The sequence below is a fragment of the Mobula hypostoma genome, chromosome 1 (genome assembly GCF_963921235.1).
Source record: "Mobula hypostoma chromosome 1, sMobHyp1.1, whole genome shotgun sequence".
Classification (NCBI taxonomy): Eukaryota; Metazoa; Chordata; class Chondrichthyes; order Myliobatiformes; family Myliobatidae; genus Mobula; species Mobula hypostoma.
Genome location: NC_086097.1, coordinates 21,671,578 through 21,696,516, shown reverse-complemented (window position 1 = coordinate 21,696,516; position 24,939 = coordinate 21,671,578). Strand labels below are relative to the sequence as shown.

The 24,939-nt window shown below is 42.8% G+C and overlaps 1 protein-coding gene across 2 annotated transcripts in view; it reads right to left on the bottom strand.

Moving 5' to 3' along the window:
* Positions 1 to 24,939, bottom strand: part of adck1 (aarF domain containing kinase 1) — a 751,432-nt gene that overhangs the window by 324,769 nt on the left and 401,724 nt on the right. For both annotated transcript variants that reach the window (XM_063044551.1, XM_063044541.1), the window contains exons 6-7: positions 15,786 to 15,944; positions 13,612 to 13,728 (exon numbers count right to left, since the gene is read on the bottom strand). In XM_063044551.1, the coding sequence (XP_062900621.1) occupies positions 13,612 to 13,728; positions 15,786 to 15,944 (276 nt within the window). The remainder of the gene's footprint in view (positions 1 to 13,611; positions 13,729 to 15,785; positions 15,945 to 24,939) is intronic.

Sequence of the window (24,939 nt, the reverse complement as noted above, 5' to 3'; positions counted from 1 at the left end):
GAAGAAGCCAGAACAAGAAGATGGGAGATGGGGGAGGGGAAGGAATATAAGTTTTAGCAGGGTAGGCAGTGTTTCGCCACCATTTTGTGTGTGTTACTCTGGATTTCCAGCATCTGAAGTTTCTCTTGTGCTTAGCAACACTATGGCCACTTTGATCACTTTGCATTAAAATGGACTAGGTACTTTTTGTTCTAATTGTGTTTTTTCTTGCAAAAACTGTGTACAATTTATGTTTAATTAATGCTTTTTGTGTGAATGCTACTTCTGTGATGTTATGTTCCTGTGATGCTGCTGCAAGTTTATCTTTGTACCTGTACACATCTATACAGGTGCTTACGACAACAAAGCTGACTTCACTGCAAGGATAGGTGGGCATACATTAAACACCAGGCTGGCAAGTAACATCCTGATCCCATAAATGAATAAAGAAACTGAGTAGCAAAGGCATTATATGCTCGTATTCACATTATCGACAGAAGTGGGTGATGCCAACACTGTTCAGCAGGGAAAACAAACATGTAATGATAAAATGATAAGACATTCAAACAATGAGATTAATCTCTGCAGATTAATAAACTTTTGTCAAGGTTCAATGATAATCCTTAAAACTCCACATAAACCAGTGTCAATAGAATCTATTTGATAGGTAAATAACCTTAGATGATCTTCTGTTTAAGAACACAATCACTGATTTTAAAGGAGATTTGAACTGAAACCTTTAGCATACCAAAATAGTCTTTTCTTTTTAAGAAAACCTTTACAGTACAGAATTGCGAGCTCTTCTCCATCATCTAAGCCCCTACCATCCAGACCATTGCCTCTTCCGATGTTGACATATTTTGTTACAAAACTACAAGTTTATTCACTCACAAAAGTCCATACAATACCCAGGTGTTCACAAAACTATTAATAATTTCAAATTAAAATATGATTACTGTTATCTGGAAAACACTCAAATCCCTGGGGGGTCTGCTATTCTCAGAAATCCCCCACTGTGCACATAGGAACTTCATGCTCCCTATGAGCACGGTGGCAGACAAGTAAAAGAACTCTACTTTGGTAGAAGTTCGTGACGATTTTGTCATCTAAAGGTTTGACAAAGTTCTATAGATGTGTGGTGGAGTATATTTACTGGTATGGAACGCCAGTGCCATTGTATGTAAAAGCCTACAAAAAGTGGTGGATACGGCCCAGTCCATCATGGGTAAAACACTCCACACCATTGAGCACATCTACATGGAACACTGTTGCAGGCAAGCAGCAGCCATCATCAATGACTCCCACCATATAAGACATGCTCTCTTCTCTTCTCGCTGCTATTATCAGGAACAAGGTACAGGAGCCTCAGGACTCACACCACCAGGTTCAGGAACAGTTATTACCCCGCAGCCATCAGGCTCTTGAAGCAAAGGGGTAACTTCACTCAGCTGCACTTGCCCCATCGTTGAAATGTTCCCACTAAACTGGACTCACTTTCTAGGACTATTCATTTCATGTTCTCAATATCTATTGCTTATTTATTATAATAATAATAATTATTATTATTATTTCTTTTTTCTCATATTTGCACAGCACTGTGAGGGTCATGTTTTTTGACTTCTCCAGTGCGTTCAACACCATCCGCCCTGCTCTGCTGGGGGAGAAGCTGACAGCGATGCAGGTGGATGCTTCCCTGGTGTCATGGATTCTTGATTACCTGACTGGCAGACCACAGTACGTGTGCTTGCAACAGTGTGTGTCCGACAGAATGATCAGCAGCACTGGGGCTCCATAGGGGACTGTCTTGTCTCCCTTTCTCTTCACCATTTACACCTCGGACTTCAACTACTGCACAGAGTCTTGTCATCTTCAGAAGTTTTCTGATGACTCTGCCATAGTTGGATGCATCAGCAAGGGAGATGAGGCTGAGTACAGGGCTACAGTAGGAAACTTTGTCACATGGTGTGAGCAGAATTATCTGCAGCGTAATGTGAAAAAGACTAAGGAGCTGGTGGTAGACCTGAGGAGAGCTAAGGTACCGGTGACCCCTGTTTCCATCCAGGGGGTCAGGGTGGACCGGGTGGAGGATTACAAATACCTGGGGATACGAATTGACAATAAACTGGACTGGTCAAAGAACACTGAGGCTGTCTACAAGAAGGGTCAGAGCCGTATCTATTTCCTGAGGAGACTGAGGTCCTTTAACATCTGCCGGACAACGCGGAGGATGTTCTACGAGTCTGTGGTGGCCAGTGCAATCATGTTTGCTGTTGTGTGCTGGGGCAGCAGGCTGAGGGTAGCAGACACCAATAGAGTCAACAAACTCATTCATAAGGCCAGTGATGTTGTGGGGATGGAACTGGACTCTCTGACGGTGGTGTCTGAAAAGAGGATGCTGTCCAAGTTGCATGCCATCTTGGACAATGTCTCCCATCTACTACATAATGTACTGGTTGGGCACAGGAGTACATTCAGCCAGAGACTCATTCCACCGAGATGCAACACAGAGCATCACAGGAAGTCATTCCTGCCTGTGGCCATCGAACTTTACAACTCCTCCCTTGGAGGGTCAGACACCCTGAGCCAATAGGCTGGTCCTGGACTTATGTCCGGGTATAATTTACATATTACTATTTAACTATTTATGGTTTTATTACTATTTATTATTTACGGAGCAATTGTAACAAAAATCCAATTTCCCCCAGGATCAATAAAGTATGACTATGACTGTGACTATGACTATAGTTTGTTGTTTTTGTTTTGCACATTGCTTGTTGTCTGTCCTGGTGGGCGCAGTCTTTTATTGATTCTATTGCATTTCTTGTATTTAGTGAGATTTCCCACAAGAAAAGAAATCTCAAGGTTGTATACGGTGACATGTATGCACTTGAATAAAAAAACTTACTTTGAACTTTGAATTTTGAAGAACAAGTCTCATTGGGAATGAGTCATAATTTGAAGTAGCGAGTGAGGGAGAGATATCGTTGCAAGACGAGAGCCATTTGAAAAGGTTTAGTCTTGTCGGGAGTTAGTATTATTTGAGCCAATAAATAGAGGAAAGGTGTAAGCAGAGAGGCCATTGTTGGAGAGGGACAGTGTTGTAGCGGGAGGCTTTGGCTCAAAAGGCTTCGGCAAGAACAGGCTTGGGCAAGTACAGAAGGTTATAAGAAAGCTTTTATTTTCTCTTTCTTTGCCTATTTTACACAGCTAGTGTGCTGAGAATGGGTCCAGAGGCTCTTTGTGTGAGATTTGGGAACTCTGGGAGACCTCCAGCCTCCCTGATAACTACATCTTTACAAAGTATATTCAGCTGCAGCTCCTTAGAGAAAGAACTGGAGCTGCAGCTCAGTGACCTTTGATGGTATGCCCAGATGGTATTCTGCCTGTCGGGTGCCAGGGTCAGGGATATCTCAGATCAGGTCCACAGCATTCTAAAGGTGGAGGTTGAGCAGCCAGAAGTCATGGTACATATTGGTACAATGACATAGGTCAAAAAAGTGAGAATATAGGGAATTAGGGAATATAGGGGTCCTGAAGAGAGAATATAGGGAATCAGGTAGAAAGCTGAAAAGCAGGACCTCCAAGGTAGTAATCCCTGGATTGCTGTCTGAACCAATGTGCCAGTGAGGATAAGAATAGGATGATTTGGTGGATGGAAGCGTGGCTGAAGAATTGGCGCAGGCAGCAAGGTTTTATATTTCTGAATCATTGGGATCAATCGTGGCGAAGGTATGACATGTACATAAAGAGTGGGTCACCCAAAGGAGACTAATATCCCTGAGAGCAGTTTCTAGAACTCTTGGTAAGGATTTAAACTAATTTGGCAGGGACAAGGGATCCAAAATGACAGGCTGAGGATGGGATCATTGGTATACAAGGCGATGCACTGTGTTGTGAGACCATGTGGAAGGACAGACAGATGTCAGGGCAGAATGTCAGTCATTAACCGTAATGTGGGGTAAAAATCAGAAAGAGTGACGAATACAGGACTGAGGGTGTTATATTTGCATGCTATATATGAAATACGGCAGATGAACTTGTAGCAGAGTTGGAGATTGGCAGGTCTGGCATTATAGGCATCACTGAGTTGTGGCTGAAAGAAGATCATAGTTTTGAGCTTAACATCCAAAGATTCACTTTGTACTGAAAGGGCAGGAAGGTAGGTAGAGGGGTGGGGTAGCTTTGTTGGTAAAAGATACAGGCAATGTTACAATAGTCGTGAGGGACTTCAATATACAGGTAGATTGGGAAAATTAGGGTGGTGCTAGATCCCAAAAGAGGGAATTTGTAGAATGCCTGAGATGGCCCTTTAGAGCACCTTGTGGTTTGCACCCACTAGGGGAAAGGCAATTCTGGATTGGGTATTGTGTAATAAAGCAGATTTCATTAGGGAGCTTAAGGTAAAGGAAAACTTGGGAAACTGTGATAACAATATGATAGAGTTTACCCTGCAGTTTGAGAGGGAGAAGGTAAAGCCAAATATATCAGTATTACAGATGAGTAAAGGGAATTACAGAGGCATGAGAGAGGAGCAGCCCAAAGTTGATTGGAAAGAGACATTATCTGTGATGGTAGCAGAAAAGCAATCGCTGGAGTTTCTGAGAGTAATTCAGAAGGCACAGGATAGAACATCCCAGAGATGAGAAAGCATTTTAACAGGAAGAGGAGGTAACCACGGCTGACAAGGGGAGTCAAAACAGCCAAGAAGGAAATGAGAGGGCATATATTACAGCAAAAATTAGGGGGAAGTTAGAGTATTGGGAAGCTCTTAAAAAACAAAAGAAAACTAAAAAAAAGAGAGAAAAGATGAAATTTGATGGTAAGCTAGCCAATAATATTAAAGAGGATACCAAAAGTTTTTTTTCAGATATATAAAGAGTAAAAGAGAGGTAAGAGTGGATATCAGATCACTGGAAAATGATGCAGGAGAGGTAGTAACGGGGGACAAGAAATAGCAGATGAACTTAATAAGCATTTTACATCTGCCTTCCCTGTGGAAGACATTAGCAGCATGTCAGAATGTCGGTGTCAGATGACTGAAGTGAGTGTAGTTGCCATAGTGAGGAGTAAGTGCTTGGGAAGCTGAAAGGCCTGAAGGTAGATAAGTCATCTGAACCAGATAGTCTACTCACCAGGGTTCTGAAAGAGGTAGCTGAAGAGATCGTGGAGACATTAGTAATGAACTTTCAAGAATCATTACATTCTGGAATGGTTCAAGAGGACTGGAACATTACAAATGTCACTCCACTCTGCAAGAAGAGAGGGAGACAGAAGAAAAGAAATTATAGGCCAAATAGCCTGACTTCTGTGGTTGGGAAGATATTGGAGTATTTTATTAAGGATGAGGCTTCGTGGTACATGGGGACACATGATAAAATATGTCAAAATCAACATAGTTTCCATTAACAAGAACTCTTGTCTGAAAATCTTTTGGAATTCTTTGAGGAAATAACAGGCAGAATAGACAAAGGAGAGTCAGTTAATGTGTACTTGTATTTCAGAAGGCCTTTGACAAGCTGCTGCACATGAGGCTGCTTAACAAGGTAAGAGCCCATAGTATTACAGGAAAGATGCTAGCATGGATAGAGCATTGGCTGGTTGGCAGGAGGCAAACAGTGGGTATAAAGCGAGACTTTTTGATTGGCTGCCATTGGTTACTGGTTTTCCGCAGAGGAAGGTACTGGGGCTGTTTCTTTTCACGTTATAAGTGAATGATTTGGTTGACAGAATTAATGGCTTTGTGGCAAAGTTTGCAGATGATACAAAGATAGATGGAAGGGCAGGTGGTGCTGAGGAAGCAGAAAGTCTGCAGCAGGACTTAAACAAATTAGGGGAATGGGCAATGAAGTGCTAGATGGAATATAGTGTAGGGAAATGTATGGTCATGCACGTTGGTAGAAGGAATAAAGGCATAGGCTATTTTTTAAATGGGGAGGAAATTCAAAAATCAGAGGTGCAAATGGACTTGGGAGCCCTTGTGCAGGATTCCCTAAAGGATAACTTGCTGGTTGAGTTGGTGGTAAAGAAGGAAAATGCAATGTTAGCATTCATTTTGAGAGGACTAAAATATAAAAGCAAGGATGTAATGTTGAGGCTTTATAAGGCATTGGTCAGATCACGCTTTGAGTACTGTGAGCAGTTTTGGCTTATTTTAAAAATGTGCTGGCATTGGAGAGTGTCCAGAGGAAGTTCATGAGAGTTTCCAGAATAAAAAAGTTATCAAATGAGAAGTGCTTGATGTCTTTGGGCCTGTACTCGATAGAGTATAGTAGAGTGAGAGGGGATCTCATTGAAACCTATTGAATATTGAAAGGTCTGGATAGAGTGGATGTGGGGAGGATGTTTCCTATAGTGGGTGATTTTAGGACAAGAAGACACAGCCTTAGAATAGAGGGATGTCCATTTAAAACTGAAATGAGGAGAAATTTCTTTAACCAGAGGGTAGTGGATCTGTGGAATTCGTTGCCACAGATTCTGTGAAGGACAAGTCACTGAGTATACTTAAAGCTTTGGTTGATAGGGATAATAAATCAGCTATGATGGAATAGCAGAACCATTCTGCTCCTATGTCTTATGGCCTTGTGCTCCTTCTACAGGGACATCTGGGTATAGACATATCCAAAAGAGAGGTAGGCAGTTGGCCTGGGCAGAGCCTCGAGTGCCCGTTGCCCGGCCCGTGAATGGGCATTTTGGCTAGAACCAGAAGTAAGCCCACCAGGAGATTCTCCTGAGTGACCCACCCCCTAGGCAGGAGGTTCAGGAACCCACAACTCCGGGTTCAATAGCAGCTTCTCCCCCACAGCCAGCGGGTCTAGGGCTAAGCTGAAAACCTCTCATTTGACCTCAGACTATATATGTTTCTATGTTTCTTTCTCTCTCTCTCTCTCTCTCTCTCTCCATTATTCCCCTTATGTTTATTTAATCATGTAAGCTATATGTAACTTATGTTAAGTTAACGTTACCTTATGTTTGTCACGTTCATAATGTACTGTGTTGCTGCTGAAAAAAGATAGTGATCTTAAAGATCAGCTTTATTTTTCATGTGTATATCGAAATGCGTCGCTTGTGTCAAATCAAATCAGTGAGGATTTTGCTGAGCAGCCTGCAAGTGTCGCCACGCTTCTGGCACCCACCTAGATGCCCGCAGCTCACTAACCCTAACCAATAGCCCTTGCAACATGGGAGGAAAGCAGAGGACCCAGAGGAAGCTTGCATGGTCACAGGGAGAACAGACAGCAGAGGGTATTGAACCCCTATCTCACAGCTGGCACTATAAAGCATTGTGCTAACTACTAGGCTACCAAGGCACCCCTAAAAAACGACATTTTCATGACATTTATATACTACATATGCCTATGACAACAAACATGAACTTGAGATTGTTATAAGTTCTAGATTGTCTTTGGCGATGTTCAAAGTGGTGTGGCTCTATTACCAATCACTTAGCATTCCATCTGCCTTCTTGAGAGCTCTACTTAAATAAAGCCCTCTGTCCTTGCAGCCTGTGAGATATGTTTTAAATGCAGAGTGATTTTCACACAAAGCTGCCATGATAATGACTAGGTAATGGGTGTCATTGGAAGTCATTGCCAAATGATAGCAGGATCGAGAAGAGGGCATGGCCTGGATGGTGGGGGTCCTTGATGATGGAGGATGCTTTCTTGTAGATGTGCTCAATGGTGCAGAGTAAGCACATAGCATTATTATGTACCTGTGCTGATGGTGATTGTGTTGTTGACCAATCCATTGATGGTACCTGTCCAACTGTTTGTGTCCAGCAACTTCCAGTTTTGTTTTGGATTTCAGTCTCAACAGATTCCTGCTCCAATTGCTCCCTGAGATGGTAAACCCTGGTTCTCCTGTTGACTTAACAATGCTAATAAGACAGGAGTCAAATTAAGCTATTTGGATCATCATGTCTGCTTCACCTTTCAATCAATATAGTAGGGTTGGTGAGTTTTCTTGATTGTTTGGGATATGTTCTCCGATAGTGAAAGGTTGTGTGTGATGTGCACTCCCAGGAGTTTGAAACTGACTGCAGTTTCCATTGGTGTGCCGCTGATGTAACAAGGGGTGTCAGTGGTTTGAGTCCTCCTGAAGTCAATAACCATCTCCTTTGTCTTGTTGACATTGAGGAAGAGGATATTTGCTTGGCATCGTGTCTTGAGCTCTTTCACCTCCTCTCTGTAGGCCATCTCATCATTGCTGGTGAGGAGCCCCCGCACTGTCGTGCCATTTGCAAACTTGATGATGTAATTTCTCAGGTGTTTGGCCATGTGAGCAGAGTGTACAGCTATGGGCTCAGCACACAGCCCTGGGGGGGGGGGGCACTAATGTTGAGGATGTTTGGGAGGGAGGAGCTGTTGTGTTTCCTGACTGTCTGAGGTCTGTTCGTTAGGAAGTCCAACACGCAGTTGCACAGTCGAGATGAAGAATCCATTGAAAACTATGCAAGCTGGCTTTCCACTGAAGCTGGGCGAGATGAGAACAAGAGGTCATAGGTTAAGATTGAAAGGTGAAATGCTTAAGGGGAAACTGAGAGGCAACTTCTTCACTCAGAAGGTGTTGCAAGTGTGAAACAGGTTTCCAGCAGAAGTGGTGGATGCAGGTTCGATTGCACCATTTAAAAGAAAAATGGATAAGTACATAGAAGAGAGGGGTATGGAGGGCGTAGGTGCAGGTCAATGGGAGTAGGCAGAGTAATGGTTCAGCACAGACTAGATGGGCCGAGGTGCCTGTTTCTGTGCTGTAGTACTCTATATATCTATAAGACCTGTGTTTTAAAGACATGAGAGATTTCACAGATGCAGGAAATTCTGAGCGACACACACAAAATGCTGGACAAACTCAGCAGGTCAGGCAGCATCTATAGAAGGGAATAAACTGTTGACGTTTAAGGCCAACCCCCTTCATCAGGATAATTGAATTCAAGGCAGTCTACTATTCAACAGCTATTCTTAAAATAAAGTTGACGTAAAGATTGGACGAAAGAAACCATGGCAGCTGTTTCTTCTTCCAATAAAAGCCGGGTGACGTTTCCAGTAAAATGCATCAAATGGAGGATAATGACAAAAATTATAATGTGAATGAGATCAATCACAGTGTAGTTACCAAGTGTGAGTGACAAAGAAATTAGTTAATCATCGTCACACTGTCACTTTGTGCAGCACGTCACCGCTTAAAATTGGAATAGTTGCATCCTAAAGCACTGAGTCATGTGGCCACTAACGATCTCCAAGCCTTTTTATGTAAAACTGAACACAAATCCAATCAAATTTACAAAGGTAATCTCTAAAGGAAATGGAGAGACAAATCACTGCAGATGCTGGAACGTGATTGAAAGATAACTTCAAATGATGAAGACCCTTCAGCCCAAATAATACCCTCCTATCATCCCAATGCAGCTTTAAATGAATGGGCATTATCATATCAGAAGGTCTGTCCTGATGCCAGCACATAAGTGTCATCATAAAAAAGGCAGAACGTTTGTTCCACTTTCTTACAAGTTTGCATAGATTTAGCACGTCATCAAAAACTTTGACAAACCTCTATAGATGCACTGTGAGAGTGTCCTGACTAGTTGCAGCATGGCTTGATATAGCACCACCAATGTCCAGGAAAGGTAAAGTCTACTAAAGGTGGTGATTACAGCCCAGTCCATCACAGGCAAAGCACATTAGAAAGCAGCATCCACCATTAAGGACCCTCATCACCCAAGCCATGCTCCCTTCCAGATTTGGGAACGATTATTACTCTACAACTATCAGGCTCCTGAAAAGACATGGACAGCTTCACTCATCTCTACACTGAACTGACTCCAAAACCTATCAACTCACTTTCAAAGACTCTGCAACTCAGCATCATTTATTTACTTTTTAGTGTTTGCATGATTTGTCTTCGTTTCTGCATTACTTGTTCGTCTATCTTTTCTAGTTATAGCTTTACATACATTCTACTGTATTTCTTTATTTTCCTGTAAATGCTTGCAAGAAAATGAATCTCAAGGTAGTATATGGTGATATATTCGCTCTTTGATAATAAAATTACTTTGAACTTTGAATTTCAACTTAAGACCCATCTAAGTTAATTAAGGCTAGTGAAAATGGAAAAATCCTAACCAAAGTTTCCAAACCACGACTTTTTATTCAAAAGATTATGATTAAATAGGGAAAGAAATCTTTCCAATCCTTACTTGAGCCTCTTTGGTTAATAATACATTAACACGATACTTGAAAGTGCCATCGGATTATTTCTGTATCGAATTACTTCCTCAAGCACTCATTCAGCCTTGATAGCTGGATCCTACTCTGCTTGCCAGCTATCTGACTCCTTGCAGAAAATCTTTGTAAGAAGCTACCTACTTTCCTTGAATGTACAATGCTCCCAGCTCCTCTTCAATAGAATTCTGTTTGTACTGCTTTATAATCTGCATGCTGAAAAATGCACACTTCACATTAAGCAAACATTTGAATTTACGATTGATATAAAATTTATTGAATGCAAAGTCGAATGTTTTGCATTTACGAAGAAGGAAGTGTCGCCTTTACAATACGATTCAGAAGACTTCTGGGCAGTGATTCAGCTCTTGTAGATAAAATTTACCTCAACATAACTCTAGCCTTCAACACAGTGAATTGATTAAGAATTAGGTAGTAAAAAATAAACCTTGATACTGAACCATAAAGCAATGAATGGGTAAACACTAAATTCAATCCCTGATTAATGCTCAGTTATTGCCCTGTCTAAATGACGGCAAGCTTTTTCTCTTAAATGGTTTGGTACAATTGAGTGGCTTGCTGGAGACACAAGAGCTTCTGTAGATGCTGGAGACACAAGAGCTCTGTAGATGCTGGAGGAACTCAACAGGTCAGGCAGCATCTATGGAGGGATTCCCATTCCCATCCTGATGAGTCGGTCAATGGCCTCCTCTTGTGCCCCGACGAGGCCACCGTCAGGTGGAGGAGCAACACCACATATTCCGTCTGATGACATGAGTATCGATTTCTCCTTCTGGAATACAAATTCCCCACTCTGACCTTTTACTTCTCACCTGCCTGTTACTTCCCATTGGGTCCCTGCCTCCTTCCCCTTCTCCTATTGTCCACTCTCCTCTCCTATCAGGTTCTCTCTTCCCCAGGCCTTGATCTTTCCCACTCATCTGGCTTCACCTATCACCTTCTAGTTAGCCTCCTCCCCTACCCCTCACCTTTTTATTTTGGCACTTTCCCTTTCCTTCTCAATCCTGAAGAAGGGTCTTGACCCGAAACATTGACTGTTTATTCTTTTCCATAGATGCTGCCTGATCTGCTGAGTCCCTACAATATTTTGTGTGCGTTGCTGTGGAGGGGTCCCAGCCCGAAACACCAACTGTTCATTTTGCTTGTAGACGCTGCCTGACATGCTGTGTTTGTCCTGCATTTGTGTGTGTTGAGTGCCTTGCTAGGCTGCTTTATGTGGGGTTAGAAGTCAACTGCAGCTGTAACCACAAAAAAGTCAAACCAGTAGAGCATCTCAGTTATGTTTCTTGTGGGGGCAATCAGAAACCATTTTGGTGTTTACAAAAATCTGGCAACCCCGCAGATAGGCTCATGATGGAGTTCCCAGAGTGGAGGAGTTTAAAACTGGAAGATATAGGTTTAAGATTAGAGGGCACTGATTTAAAAGGGGCCATGATATTTCTTCCCTGGAAAACCTTGAAGGGTGAAGATGTCACCGAGGGCTCTGGGACACTTTACTTTATTAAAGTTGCTATAAAAATGCACTAAAGACAAACTGCACAAAAGGACTCCTGCAGTTTCTTGCAAGGAACCAGGCACTGACCAGACACCTGGTGGATCCCAGCCCTTCATGCATTAGCCACAATGTCCAAATACCTCCCCACACTTCCAATGCACACCTCTTCCTCCCAGAATCACTCAATCTCATTTATGTTGACCTGTGTAATAGCAAGAGATATCATGGGACAAGTATAGAGTGCCCGCTACTAAATGTGCACTATGTACCCTATATCACAATTATTTGCATAAAGGATACTGGTTATATTGGCAAACCAGTAACCATAAGACCATAAGATATAGGAGCAGAATTAGGCCATTAAGCCCATCAAATCTGCTCCACCATTCCATCTTGGCTGATTTATTATCCATCTCAATCCCTTTTTCCTGTTTTCTCCCCATTACCTTTGACACCCTTAATAATCAAGAACTTATCAACCTCCACTTTACATATACCCAATGACATGGCCTCCCTAGTCTTCTGTGGCAATGAATTCCACAGATTCACCACCCTCTGGCTAAATAAAATTCCTCCTCATCTGTTATAAACAGATGTCATTGTATTCTGAAGCTGTGCCCTCTGGTCCTAGATGCACTCAGCATATGAAACATCCTCTCCACGACCACTCCTATCAGGTTCTTTCCTCTCCACCCTTGACCTTTTAGACCCACCTGGCTTCACCTATCACCTTCCAGCTAGCTTCAATCCCCTCCCCCTATCTTTTTATTCTGGTATCTTGCCCCTTTCAATATTCAATAGGTTTCGATTAAATCTACCCCCCTGCAGTTCTTCTAAACTCCGGCAAGTACAGGCCCAGGGTCATCGAATGCTTCTTTAATTAACCCTTTCATTCCTGGTATCGTTTTCGTGAACCTCCTCTGGACCCTCTCCAATGCCAGACTGATTAATTGAGACCAGGACAAATGATCTGGAGACATGCAGGTACTTTAAATACAGTTAATTAAGTATGCAAACTTGGAGTTTTGAAATAAAAACTGGTATGAATAATAAAACCATGAATTTCAGACAGTCATAAAACTATGAAACTTCATACAGTCATAAAATCTAGTTCATAAATGCTCATTGGAAAAAGAAACTTCATATTTTTATGAACTTTAACTGGCTGATTGCCCCATGAAACAGCTTAGCATGCCAAGGGTAGTTCGAGTTGGACAATAAATGCTTCAACCTCTGAATGAGTATCTGAATATGTGTAGCCTGGGGGAAAGTACACACTCAGGACAACAAAAACTCTTTCGGGTTTCAATTCCTTTAAATGTTGTAGATGTTTAAGAGCCAGAAGAAGGTCGCGAAACAAACCGAACGAATTTACAACCAGTTCTTGCTGTTACAATCTCAGTTTAACTTTCGCTCCACACCCTTGTGTATGGACAGAATTGCGTATGCAGTATAAAAATACCAGAACTAATATGGTACTAATATGGTAGTGGCAATCTTGGATGGTGAGGAACTTTGTATAAACCACGCTACCCAGCGTCGATTCCTTCACTCGTGGAAACCTTTCCTCACCATGCCCAGCACAGTCTGGGAGGAACCCAATTCCAATGCCCTACCACATCTTCAGCAGAAAGCAAAATGGTCTCCCCACTATCCCGCGCGTGCGTAATGACATCACCGTCTCCCCTTAAAGGCACAGACAACTATTCTAGCATTACCCAGATGGATGCCTAAGTACACTTTTATACTGAATAAGATCCGACGGTCACCCAGTTACATATGAATTGAGGGGAGGCCAGTAACTATATTCAAGATTGATGGGATAATAATTCCCACCAGCTCCATCAGTTTGAAGGCTGACACTCCTTCCTCAATGAGCAAGAGCCAGCCGGTCCTCACCTCATTCACGTTGATGCCATTTTCCTTCATGAACTCTCTGTCATTGACTTGACCTCCTTCCATAAACTCCATGGCCAGAACACGACTGGTTGACAACTCCCAGTGAATTTTAGGCACCTTCAGGATGAAGACACAAGGCAGATGTGTTAATTCATCTCTCCTGGAACCACGGGACAAAATAAAGACCACTATCATAGGTACTAACTGAAATCTTGGCTTCTGACTTTAATCGTGCAAATATTAGGCATACAAGATCATCACAGGCAGAAATCAATTGGATTGCCAGAGACTTTTGCCGGGGCAGAAATGGTGAATATGAAAGGGCAAAATTTAATGTAATTGGAGGAAAATATGGGAGAGAATGTATGAGGTAGGATTTTAACACAGAGAGTAGTGGGTGCCCTGCCAGGGGTGGTGGTAGAGATAGAAATATTAGGAACATTTAAGAGAAACATAGATAGGCACATAGGAGGAAAGAAAAATAGAGGGCTGTGTGTGAGGGAAGGGTTAGATCGATTTTGAAGTAGGTTAAAAAGTCGGCATAACATGGCGGGCTGAAGAGCTTTTACAGTGCTGAAATGTTCCCTGTCCTATGTTCTGAGACAAAGCAACACACAATCTGCTGGAACAACTCAGGTGAAGTATCTTCTGTGGCTAGAAAGGAACTGTTGACATTTTGGATTGAGACGCTGCATCAGGACTGATGCAAGTGATGCAAGGAAATCCCGATGCAGGGTTTTGAACGAAAGTGCCGACAGTTCCTTTCCTCCCACACATGCTGCTTCACCCAAGTTCTTCCGGCAGATTGTCTGCAGCTCCAGGCTCCAGTATCTGCATAGCAAAGACTGAAACACCCCCAGGATGAAAACCCTCCATGAGTGCAATGGCCTGGTTCACAATTTTACTGCTACGCTGTAGGTATTTCATTTTAGCAGTTCAATAAGAGGACTCTGTTCTGCTTTCAGCTTGTTTGAGTTTTCGGTGAAGATAAGGGATGCTTAGGAATGTGTGTCATCCAATTAGAGTAATGGAACTGGGAGAATGCTTGGGGGTTGGGGAGGCAGGAGGAGGTTTCATGAAGGGCACAAAGATTGGTCTTGGTCTTTGCTCGGTGGGAGATGAAGAGAGAAGACACTGGAGAGAGCTGGTTGTAGGATTCGATCTGGTGGGACATTTGACTGCACATTTAATGCACATTTGACTGTTTCATTATAATGGACCCTTTTTGTTTTTTTTCTTTCTTTTCTTTACCAACCCTTTCAGTTAAGTTAACATTCAAGAATATACTTCTTTATAATTGTATGGAGTGTGCGATCTGTTATTTCTGGCAACGGGCTGTAACAGGGCAGTAAATTACACAGCTTTCGCACAAACTGGGGCTTGGGTGAACAAGGCACCCCAATCCCACGGATATTGCGGGGCTGGAGTCGTATATACCCTAGACGTATGAAGCCAGAGAAAGGTGGATTTCTTGGCTCTGATGTCCAGTGGCTGTTAGCAAGGGGCTAACAAGCTCGTTCTGGAGACACCCCGCAAAAGGGGGTTTCATATGAAAAATCAGTCCTGACAACTCCTCCAGTTCTGTTGGACAACACTCCCATGGACTCCAGTTTAAATAGCATCATTTTAAACATAAAGATACCTAATTTATTCAGTAATTCACAGGGACAGAGGAGTCCTCTAGGGATAGATTGGGACTATTTTACAAGATTTAAATTAATATGTCAAAGAAAGGTTTTACTCAGAATGAAGTAACATCATCCCACGGCATTTTCTCCACAGCCAGTATGTAGTGTAGTGAGAAAGATTTCTGGAGATTTACAAACAATCTTTTTTTCTGCATTAACCCTTTAAGAATAAAGAACCAAAGGCCAAAGACTGCAGTGTGGGGTTTGAAGTTCAAAGTTCAAAGTAAATTTTTTTATCAAAGTACATACATGTCACAATATACAACCCTGAGATTCATTTTCTTGCAGGCATTCAGAGTAGAACACAGCCATACAATAGAGTCAATGAACACTACACACAAGCAAAGACTGCCAAACGTATATGTGTAATATGTCTTTTATACATATTAAACCTTTGTTGATGATGAAGGTATTTCCAAATTAATACCACTTGCTTTAGTGTTGAGGGAGTAACATTTTTGGCCCAAAGAGCTCTAACATTTTTACCTTAAGAAAGTGGAAGTGTTTGAGCATCCTCGCCATCTTCTCGGTGTTGCGTCCTTCTTTCAGGAAGTCAAGCTCCAGTGGCATATTCTTCTTGGTTTCATCGACCAGCCAGGCGAAGCTGAAGTCGGGAAACAGCCAGGACACACCTTGGACCAGGATCTGTAAAGGATGGGCTGCATTATAACCAGAACCAAGCTTGGGCACTCTGCAATATCCTGGGGCCTTGTGGCAAGCCTCTACAATTTATCCAATACCCCTGATGACATCAGTCATCTTCACCTTTCATGGCCACATTATGTTCTAGAAGTTGAGAGCATGTCTTAGGAGAATAGGTTAAGTATGCTTAGGCTTTTCTCTTTGGAGTGAAGGAGGATGAGAGCTGACTTAATGGAAGTGTACAAAATGATAAGAGACATTGATAGAAAGGACAGCCAGTGCTCTTTTACCCAGGATGGAAATGGCTAATATGAGGGGACATGACTTTAAAGTGTTTGGAGCAAAATATAGGGGGAATGGTCAAAGGTAAGGGGAATGAACTGAGGCCAAGGCTATGGGCCTGCTCTGACTGCTCCGGGCTTCATGTCTATGGATTCACTTTAGTTCCGAATGCTATCGCTTGCTTTTATCGTTATTGTTTGCATGATTCAGTGTTTTTTCTCTCGCTCTGCACATTGGGTATTTCTTAATTTTTTTTTAATGAGGTCTTTTGTATTTCTTTGTTTTGTGGCTGCCTGTAAGGAGATGAATCTTAAGGCTGTATAATTTATACATACTTTGATGATTATGGACTGCCCATATCTCTTATCAGGTGGGGAAGGTCCAACAGAGGCTCCACTTCCTAAGGAAGCTAAAGCACACTCTCCTCCCTCATCACCTGCTGATCAACTTCTATCGGACAACTATAGAGAGCCTCCTGACGTATTGCTATGCAGTGTGGTTTGCCAGCTGCACAGAACAGAACAGGAAGGACTTGCAGCGGGTGCTGAGGGTAGCAGAGCGGGTTATTGGCACAACATTACCCTCCCTCAGAGACATTTATACTGGCAGACTTCAAAAGACGGCTACTTGTATTTCAAAGGATCCCACTCATCCTGGACATCACCTGCTTTCCCCTCTACCTTCTGGGAAGAGATACAGAGCATTAAGGACGAAAACAAAGAGACTCCTTAACAGCTTCTACCCACAAGCAGTGAAATGTATAACACCCCCTTCCCTTCTCCTGCCCCCCTCCTAAGACGGCGGCAGCTAAATGCATCACACTTCCAGGAATGGCAGGTGTGCAATAGTCCTACCCCCCCCATCCATATATTATTAATTTTGAACTGCATTCCTGAGGTTTTAGAGTTTATCTTATGTATATATTCTTGTCGTGCTGCAAAACGTTGAGCTGCTAAACTGTGTTTCATTGCTCCACAACAATGACAATAAAGATATTCTTAAGGTACTTTGCACATCGAACATTTTACACAGAAAGTGGTGGGTATGTGGAACACGCTGCTTGAGGTGGTGATAGAGGAAGGTACATTAGGGCTATTTAAGAGACTCTCATACAGGTTCAGGAATGAAAGAAAAATGGAGGGCTATGTGGGAGACAAACCATAGGTTGAAGTAGCAACACAACATTGCAGACCAATGGTCCTATGCTGTACTGTTCTATGATCTATATTCATTCTGGTGTTGCTGGGAGAACGTCTTCTGGTCATTAGTTGTACATGAGAAGGATTTTAAGAATAAATGATCAAGGTTCCAGCCCTATTCCAATCTTCTTCCAAGGTTCCTCTCCTGAGGTGAAAGAAGAAGAAGGTTGGTAGGAGAATGGATTGACGCTATCTCAAAGTACTTTTGCTTGGCATGATCTGCCTGGATGACATGCAAACAAATTTTTTTTACGGTATCTTGGTACAAATGACAATAATAAGCCAATATCAAAACCACTTATTCTTGAAGTCCCTCACCAAGTTTGCTGATGATACAAAGATTGGAGGTGTAGTAGACAGTGAGGAAGGTTTCCAGAGCCTGCAGAGGGACTTGGACCAGCTGGAAAAATGGGCTGATAAATGGCAGATGGAGTTTAATACTGACAAGTGTGAGGTATTGCACATTGGAAGGACAAACCAACGTAGAACATACAGGGTTAATGGTAAGGCACTGAGGAGTGCAGTGGAACAGAGGGATCTGGGAATACAGATACAAAATTCCTTAAAAGTGTCGTCACAGGTAGATAGGGTCGTAAAGAGAGCTTTTGGTACATTGGCCTTTATTAATCGTAGTATTGAGTATAAGAGCTGGAATGTTATGATGAGGTTGTATAAGGCACTGGTGAGGCCGAATCTGGAGTATTGTGTTCAGTTTTGGTCACCAAATTACAGGAAGGATATAAATAAGGTTGAAAGAGTGCAGAGAAGGTTTACAAGGATGTTGCCGGGACTTGAGAAACTCAGTTACAGAGAAAGGTTGAATAGGTTGGGACTTTATTCCCTGGAGCGTAGAAGAATGAGGGGAGATTTGATAGAGGTATATAAAATTATGATGGGTGTAGATAGAGTGAATGCAAGCAGGCTTTTTCCACTGAGGCAAGGGGAGAAAAAAAACGGAGGACGTGGGTTAAGGGTGAGGGGGGAAAAGTTTAAAGGGAACATTAGGGGGGGCTTCTTCACACAGAGAGTGGTGGGAGTATGGAATGAGCTGCCAGATGAGGTGGTAAATGCGGGTTCTTTTTTAATATTTAAGAATAAATTGGACAGATACATGGATGGGAGGTGTATGGAGGGATTATGGTCCGTGTGCAGGTCAGTGGGACTAGGCAGAAAATGGTTCGGCACAGCCAAGAAGGGCCAAAGGGCCTGTTTCTGTGCTGTAGTTTCTATGGTTCTATGAGAAAATGCCTCCTAGTTCCCAACTCTCTAGCCAAATAACATGACAGTCCCTCTGACAGCTTTGCCAGTTTCAGTAAGATACCATGTCATTCCTCTAAATGCCAGCGAGTATGGTCCCATTCACCTCAATATCTCCTTCCCTTTCATCCCAGGAATCAAACTGCAATCTACGGCATTATTCCATATTTCACTGTTTGTGTAGATTCTATGCTGGAGCAAATATTCCAATCAGAAGAAAGGTTAGTGATTAGCGCAATGCTGTACAGCACTGGCTGTAAGATCAGGATCTGTTTCCCAGTACTGCCTGGAATGAGTTTGTACGTTCTCCCCATAACTGCGTGGCTTTCTTCCAGGTGTTTCAATCTTCTCTCACATTCCAAAAATGTTCAGGTTAGGGTTAGTAAACTGTGGCATGCTGTGTTGGTGCAGGAAGCATGGCGACACTAGTGGGCTGCCCAGCACAATCCTCACTGATTAGACTTGATGGAAAAAACGTTCTTCACTGTATGTTTCGAATTTCATGTAACAAATAAAGCTAATCTTTTCTTTAATCTTTCACAAAGTATGTCTACAAAATTATACAAAATTGTTTGTGGTAAAGGAAAAGAAGATCAGTTAATTCAGCCTCCAAGGACTAATGTTTAACAATGTTTAGCAGAGAGTGCTTGTATTGCATTTTCAAAAGTATTTATTGATTTACATGATATGCTGACAAAATGCAGCACAAAGAATGAATTCTAGACATGATAGAAATGAGTTGGATTGAAATGTGTGAGGTAATCTGAGACTGGCTTCTAAACACACTGATCCAATGTTGGTTTTCACTACAGTTCTTTGTCCCACTATAAGCACTCTGCTCTTAAGCACCTTCTTTACTCCATTCTTAAATGGCCAATTCCCTTCTCCTGAGAGAATGCTACAAAATTATTTGCATATCAATTTCTCTAACCCCTCCCCTCTCTCTTTTTCCATTCCCCATTCTAGCTCACCTCTTACTCCTTCTCTTCTCCTCACCTGCCTCTCATCTCCCTCTGAAGCCCCTTCTCCTGCCCTTTCTTCCATTGTCCTCCAACCTCTCCCATCACATTCCTTCTTCAACACTTTATCTCATCCACCTATCACCTTCCAGCTCCTTACCTCATCCCTCTTCCCCCACCTAACTACTTTCCCCCTCACCCGGCTTCATCTATCACCTGCCACCTTGTACTTCTGCCCTTCTTATTCTGACATCTGCTGCTTTCCTTTCCAGTCCTAATGGAGGGTCTTGGCCTGAAACATCGACTGCTTATTCCGCTCCATAGGTGCTGCCTGACTTGCCGAGTTCCTCCAGTATTTCCTGTCTTTTGCAACTGTGATCTTATTGAATGGTAAAGAAGAAAGTGGAGCTGAGTGATCTACTCCTTTTCCATTACAAAGTTCAAATTTCAAAGTAAAGTTATGAACTTGTAGCGTACACAGTAGCATAGTGGTTAGCACAACCAATACATGAAAGCAAATTAGCTGATTATTTTTCCCTCAGTGCTTGTTGGAGTTTGTTGTGTCATAGAGTCATACACTCCTCCAAGGATCATCAACTTGCTGTGGTGTAGAGCCTTGTGAATTCCTGACATCCCAAGAGCAATGTCATCTGGAGTTTAGCCATCTAGCCTCTATTTCCTGGTAGATTCGCCCATGGCTGTAAGGCCAAGGAGAGGGTTCCAGATAAAGAGCAACCCAACCAAGTCTTCAACAATGGAGCTGGCAGAAGATGATGACACATCAAAGAGGATGCTGTCCAAGTTGCATGCCATCTTGGACAATATCACCCATCCACTACATGATAGACTGGTTGGGCACAGGAGTACATTCAGCCAGAGACTCATTCCACCGAGATGCAACACTGAGCGTCATAGGAAGTCATTCCTGCCTGTGGCCATCAAACTTTACAACTCCTCCCTTGGAGGGTCAAACACCCTGAGCCAATAGGTTGGTCTTGGACTTCTTTCCTGGCATAATTTACATATTACTATCTAATTATTTATGGTTTTATTACTATTTAATTATTTATGGTGCGACTGTAACGAAAACCAATTTCCCTCGGGATCAATAAAGTATGACTATGACCATCACAATAGCAGTGAAGGGTCCCCAGTCACCGTGCATTCCATGCCACTGGACCACTGCTCATGGATCAGCCAGGGGTAAATACTTTCTCTAGGCACTGTATATCACCATATACCACCCTGAGATTTGTCTTTCAGGCATACTCAATAAATCCACAGAATAATAACCATAACAGAATCAATGAAAGACCATACCAATGTGGGCATTCAACCAGTGTGCAAAACACAACAAACTGCACAAACACAAAAAGAAAGAAATAAATGATAGTAAATAAATCAGCAATAAATATTGAGGACATGAAATGAAGGGTCCTTGAAAGCGAGTCCATAGGTTGTGGGAACATTTCAAGGATGGAGCAGGTGAAGTTGGAAAGTTATCCCCTTTGGTTCAAGAGCCTGATGGTTGAGGGGTAGTAACTGTTCCTGAAGCTGGTGATGCGAGTCCTGGGGCTCCTGTACCTTCTTCCTGATGGCAGCAGCATGAAGAGAGCATGTCCAAGGTGGTGGGGGTCCCTGATGATAGATGCTGCTTTTCTGAAACAGCATTTCATGGAGATGTATTCAGTAGTGGGTGGGTTTATCTGTGATGGACTAGGCTGTGTCCACTACTTTCTGTAGGATTTTCCATTCAAGGGCCTTAGTGTTTCCACACCATGCCGTGATGCATCTAGTCAATATATTCTCAGTAGCTCAGGCAGCATCTGTGGAGCAAGAGGGATGGCTGGTCCTAATCCAAGGCCTCAGCCAAAAAACTGACCATCCCTTTGCTTCTGCAGATGCTGCCTGACATGCTGAGTTTTTTGAGCAGTTTGTCTTTTCCTCTTGGAGTCAAAAGGTCATAAAGCACGCCTCATTCACCTGTCTACACCCATGTAGCTAGGCACAGCTCAAATGGCATCTATAAATTTGCTGGTGATACAACTATTACTGGCAGAATTTCAGATGATGACGAGAGGGCATGCAGGAATGAGATCTATCAACTAGCTGAAGGATGTCACAGCAACAACCTTTCACTCAACATCAGCAAGACCAAAGAACTGATTGGGAACTTCAGAAAGATTAAGACAAGGGGACGCATGCCAATCCTCATAGGGGGATCAGAAGTGGGAAGGGTGAAAAATTTCAAGTTCCTGGATATCATTACCTCTGAGGATCTATCCTTGACCCAACGTATTGATGCAGCTACAAAGAAGGCACAACGCTGTCTAGTATGCCTACTGCACAGGATCGAAGTAAGCTGCAGAGTTGTAGGTGTAGTCAGCTCCACCACTGGCCAATCGAGTATCCTCATACTAGCCTCCATAGTATCCAGGACATCTTTAAGGAATGATGCCTCAAAATGGCAACATCCATCATTAAGGAGCCCCTTCACTCCGGTCAAGGCTTGTTCTCATTGTAACCATTAGCGAGGAGGTACAGGAGCCTGAAGGCACACACCCAACCATTCAGGAGCACCTTCTTCCCCTTTGCCATCTGATTTCTGAATGAACTTTGAACCCCTCAACTACTTTTTATTTCTATTTTTACACTACTTAATTAACTATTTTATATATATGCTGATACGATAGGGTCTTTTAAGAGACTTTCGGATAGGTACATGGAGCTTAGAAAAATAGAGGGCTATGGGTAAGCCTAGTAACTTCTAAGGTAGAGACATGTTCGGCACAACTTTGTGGGCTGAAGGGGCTGTATTGTGCTGTAGGTTTTCTATGTTTCTATATTTATACTGTAATTCATGTTTTCCTTCTATTATTATGTATTGCATTGCTGCTGCAAAGACAACAAATTAAATGACATATGCCGGTATACAGGGTGGGGGAGAGGGGAAGGCAGGAGATTGGGGCTGAGAGGAAAATTGGATCAGCCATGATGAATTGGCGAGCAGACTCGATGGGCCAAACCTGGCTGATTCTGATTCTGATCTGATAGGAGTGATTCCCACAATGTCATACGTGCCAGTCTCTTAACTGTGCTACAAGATCATCTACCTTATTCCATATACTGTGTGCATTCTAATGTAAAACCTTCAGTCCATTATCCGTCACCCTTTTTTGATTTTGTCACCGATACACTTCAACTCATCCCAATGACTGCAATTTTGCCCAATCACCTGCTTATCCTTCCTGACAGTCTCACTACACACTACATCTGCTTGTGTAGCTACTGTCCCATTCTCAGCCCTGTCACTTCCGTTCCCATCTGTCAAATTAGTTTAAACACTCTCCAGCAACTCTAGAAAACCTGCCCGCATGGCTCCTGGTCCTCCTTGGGTTCAGACGTAACATGTCTCTTTTGTGCAGGTCGTACCTTCCCCAAAGGAGATCCAGAAATCTGAACCCACCCCCTCTGCAATCCACAGATTTCTACCCTAGAGGTCCTGCTTTTCAGCTTGCTGTCTAAGTCCCTAAACTCCCTCTTCAGGACCTCCTCCCTTTTCCCCTACCAATGCCATTGGTGCCAACAAGTAGACTTCTGGCCACTCACCTCCCCCTTTAGAAGTCTGTGGACCCAATCTGAGACATCACTGACCCTGGCACCTGCGAGGAAAAGGCTGTATAACATCCATGCAATGTCTACCACCGTCTGCCTTCACCGAGCTTCTTAGTTACCTGCCAAAGAAGGACTCTTATTGCATTAATCTTTCTGCCAGAACAATTTGGCTTAGGACATTGTCAGTGCTTTGAACTAAGTCAAATCACCTAGGGTGGACATTTGAGGCAGGATGACTGTGACACTGAAAGGCAAGCACTGGAAGCCCTTGGCAGGAGGTGCTGAGGTTGAGGGCCTGTCTATGTGTGAGTGGGTGAGAGGGTGGGAAGGTGGAAAAGGGGCTTGTTTTGTTGTTATTGACTTGTTTTGTTCTGTTGTTGTTGTTGTTGTTGTTGCTTCCTGTCATCTCTGAACATGGTGGGCATGCAATGTCAGTGCCAGAATAACACCAAAAGACCATAAGATATAAGAGCAGAAATAGGTCACTAGTGCATCAAGTCTGCTCTGCCATTTCATTATGGCTGATAGAATTTTTCTCTCAGCCCCAATCTCCTGTTTTCTCTCCGTATCCCTTCATGCCCTGACCAATCAAGAATCTATCAACTTCTGCCTTAAATATATATGAAGACTTGGCTTCCACAGCTCCCTGTGGCAAAGAATTCCACAGGTTCACCACTCTCTAGCTAAAGAAATTCTTCCTCATCTCCACTCTAAAAGGACATCCCTCTGTTCTGAGGCTGTGTCCTCTAAACTCTCTCACACAAGAAACATCCTCTCCACATCCACTCTATCAAGGCCTTTCAATTAGATTACCCCTCATTCTTCTGAATTCTAGTGAATACAGGCCCAGAGCCATCAAATACTCTTGGCAGCGCACAGGATCAGTGAGATCTTAGGATCAATGTCCATAGGACACTCAAAGCTGCTGTGCAGATTGACAGTGTTGTTAAGAAGGCGTATGGTGTGTTGGCCTTCATCATCCATGGGATTGAATTCAAGAGCCGTTAGGTAATGCTACAGCTATATAAGACTTTAGTTGGATACCACTTGGAGTACTGTGTTCAGTTCTGGTCACCTCACTAGAGGAAGGATGTGGATACTATAGAGAGAGTGCAGAGGAGATTGACAAGAATGTTGTTTAGATTGGGACCATGCTTTATGAGAATAGGTTGAGTGAATTTGGCCTTTTCTCCTTGGAGTGAAAGAGGATGAGAGGTGACCTGATAGAGGTGTATAAGATGATGTGAAGCATTGATCGTGTGGATAGTCAGAGTCTTTTTCCCAGGGCTGAAATGGCTGAAAAGTTTCCTTTCTTCTTCTTCTCTCCCTTCTTGAAGAGTGGAGTGACATTTGCAATTTCCAGTCTTCCAGAACCATTCCAGAATCTAGAGATTCTTGAATGATCATTACTAATGGCTCCATAATCTCTTCAGCTATCCCTTTCGGTACTCTTGCGTGTACACCATCTGGTCCAGGTGACTTATCTACCTTCAGACCTTTCAGTTTCCCAAGAGCCTTCTGTCTAGTAATGGTAACTTCACACACTTCATTCCCCCTGACACCTGGAACTTCCACCATATTGCTAGTGTCTTCCACAGCGAAGACTGATGCAAAACACTCTTTCAGTTTGTCCGCCATTTCCTTGTCCCCGATTACTACCTCTCCAGCATCGTTTTCCAGCAGTAA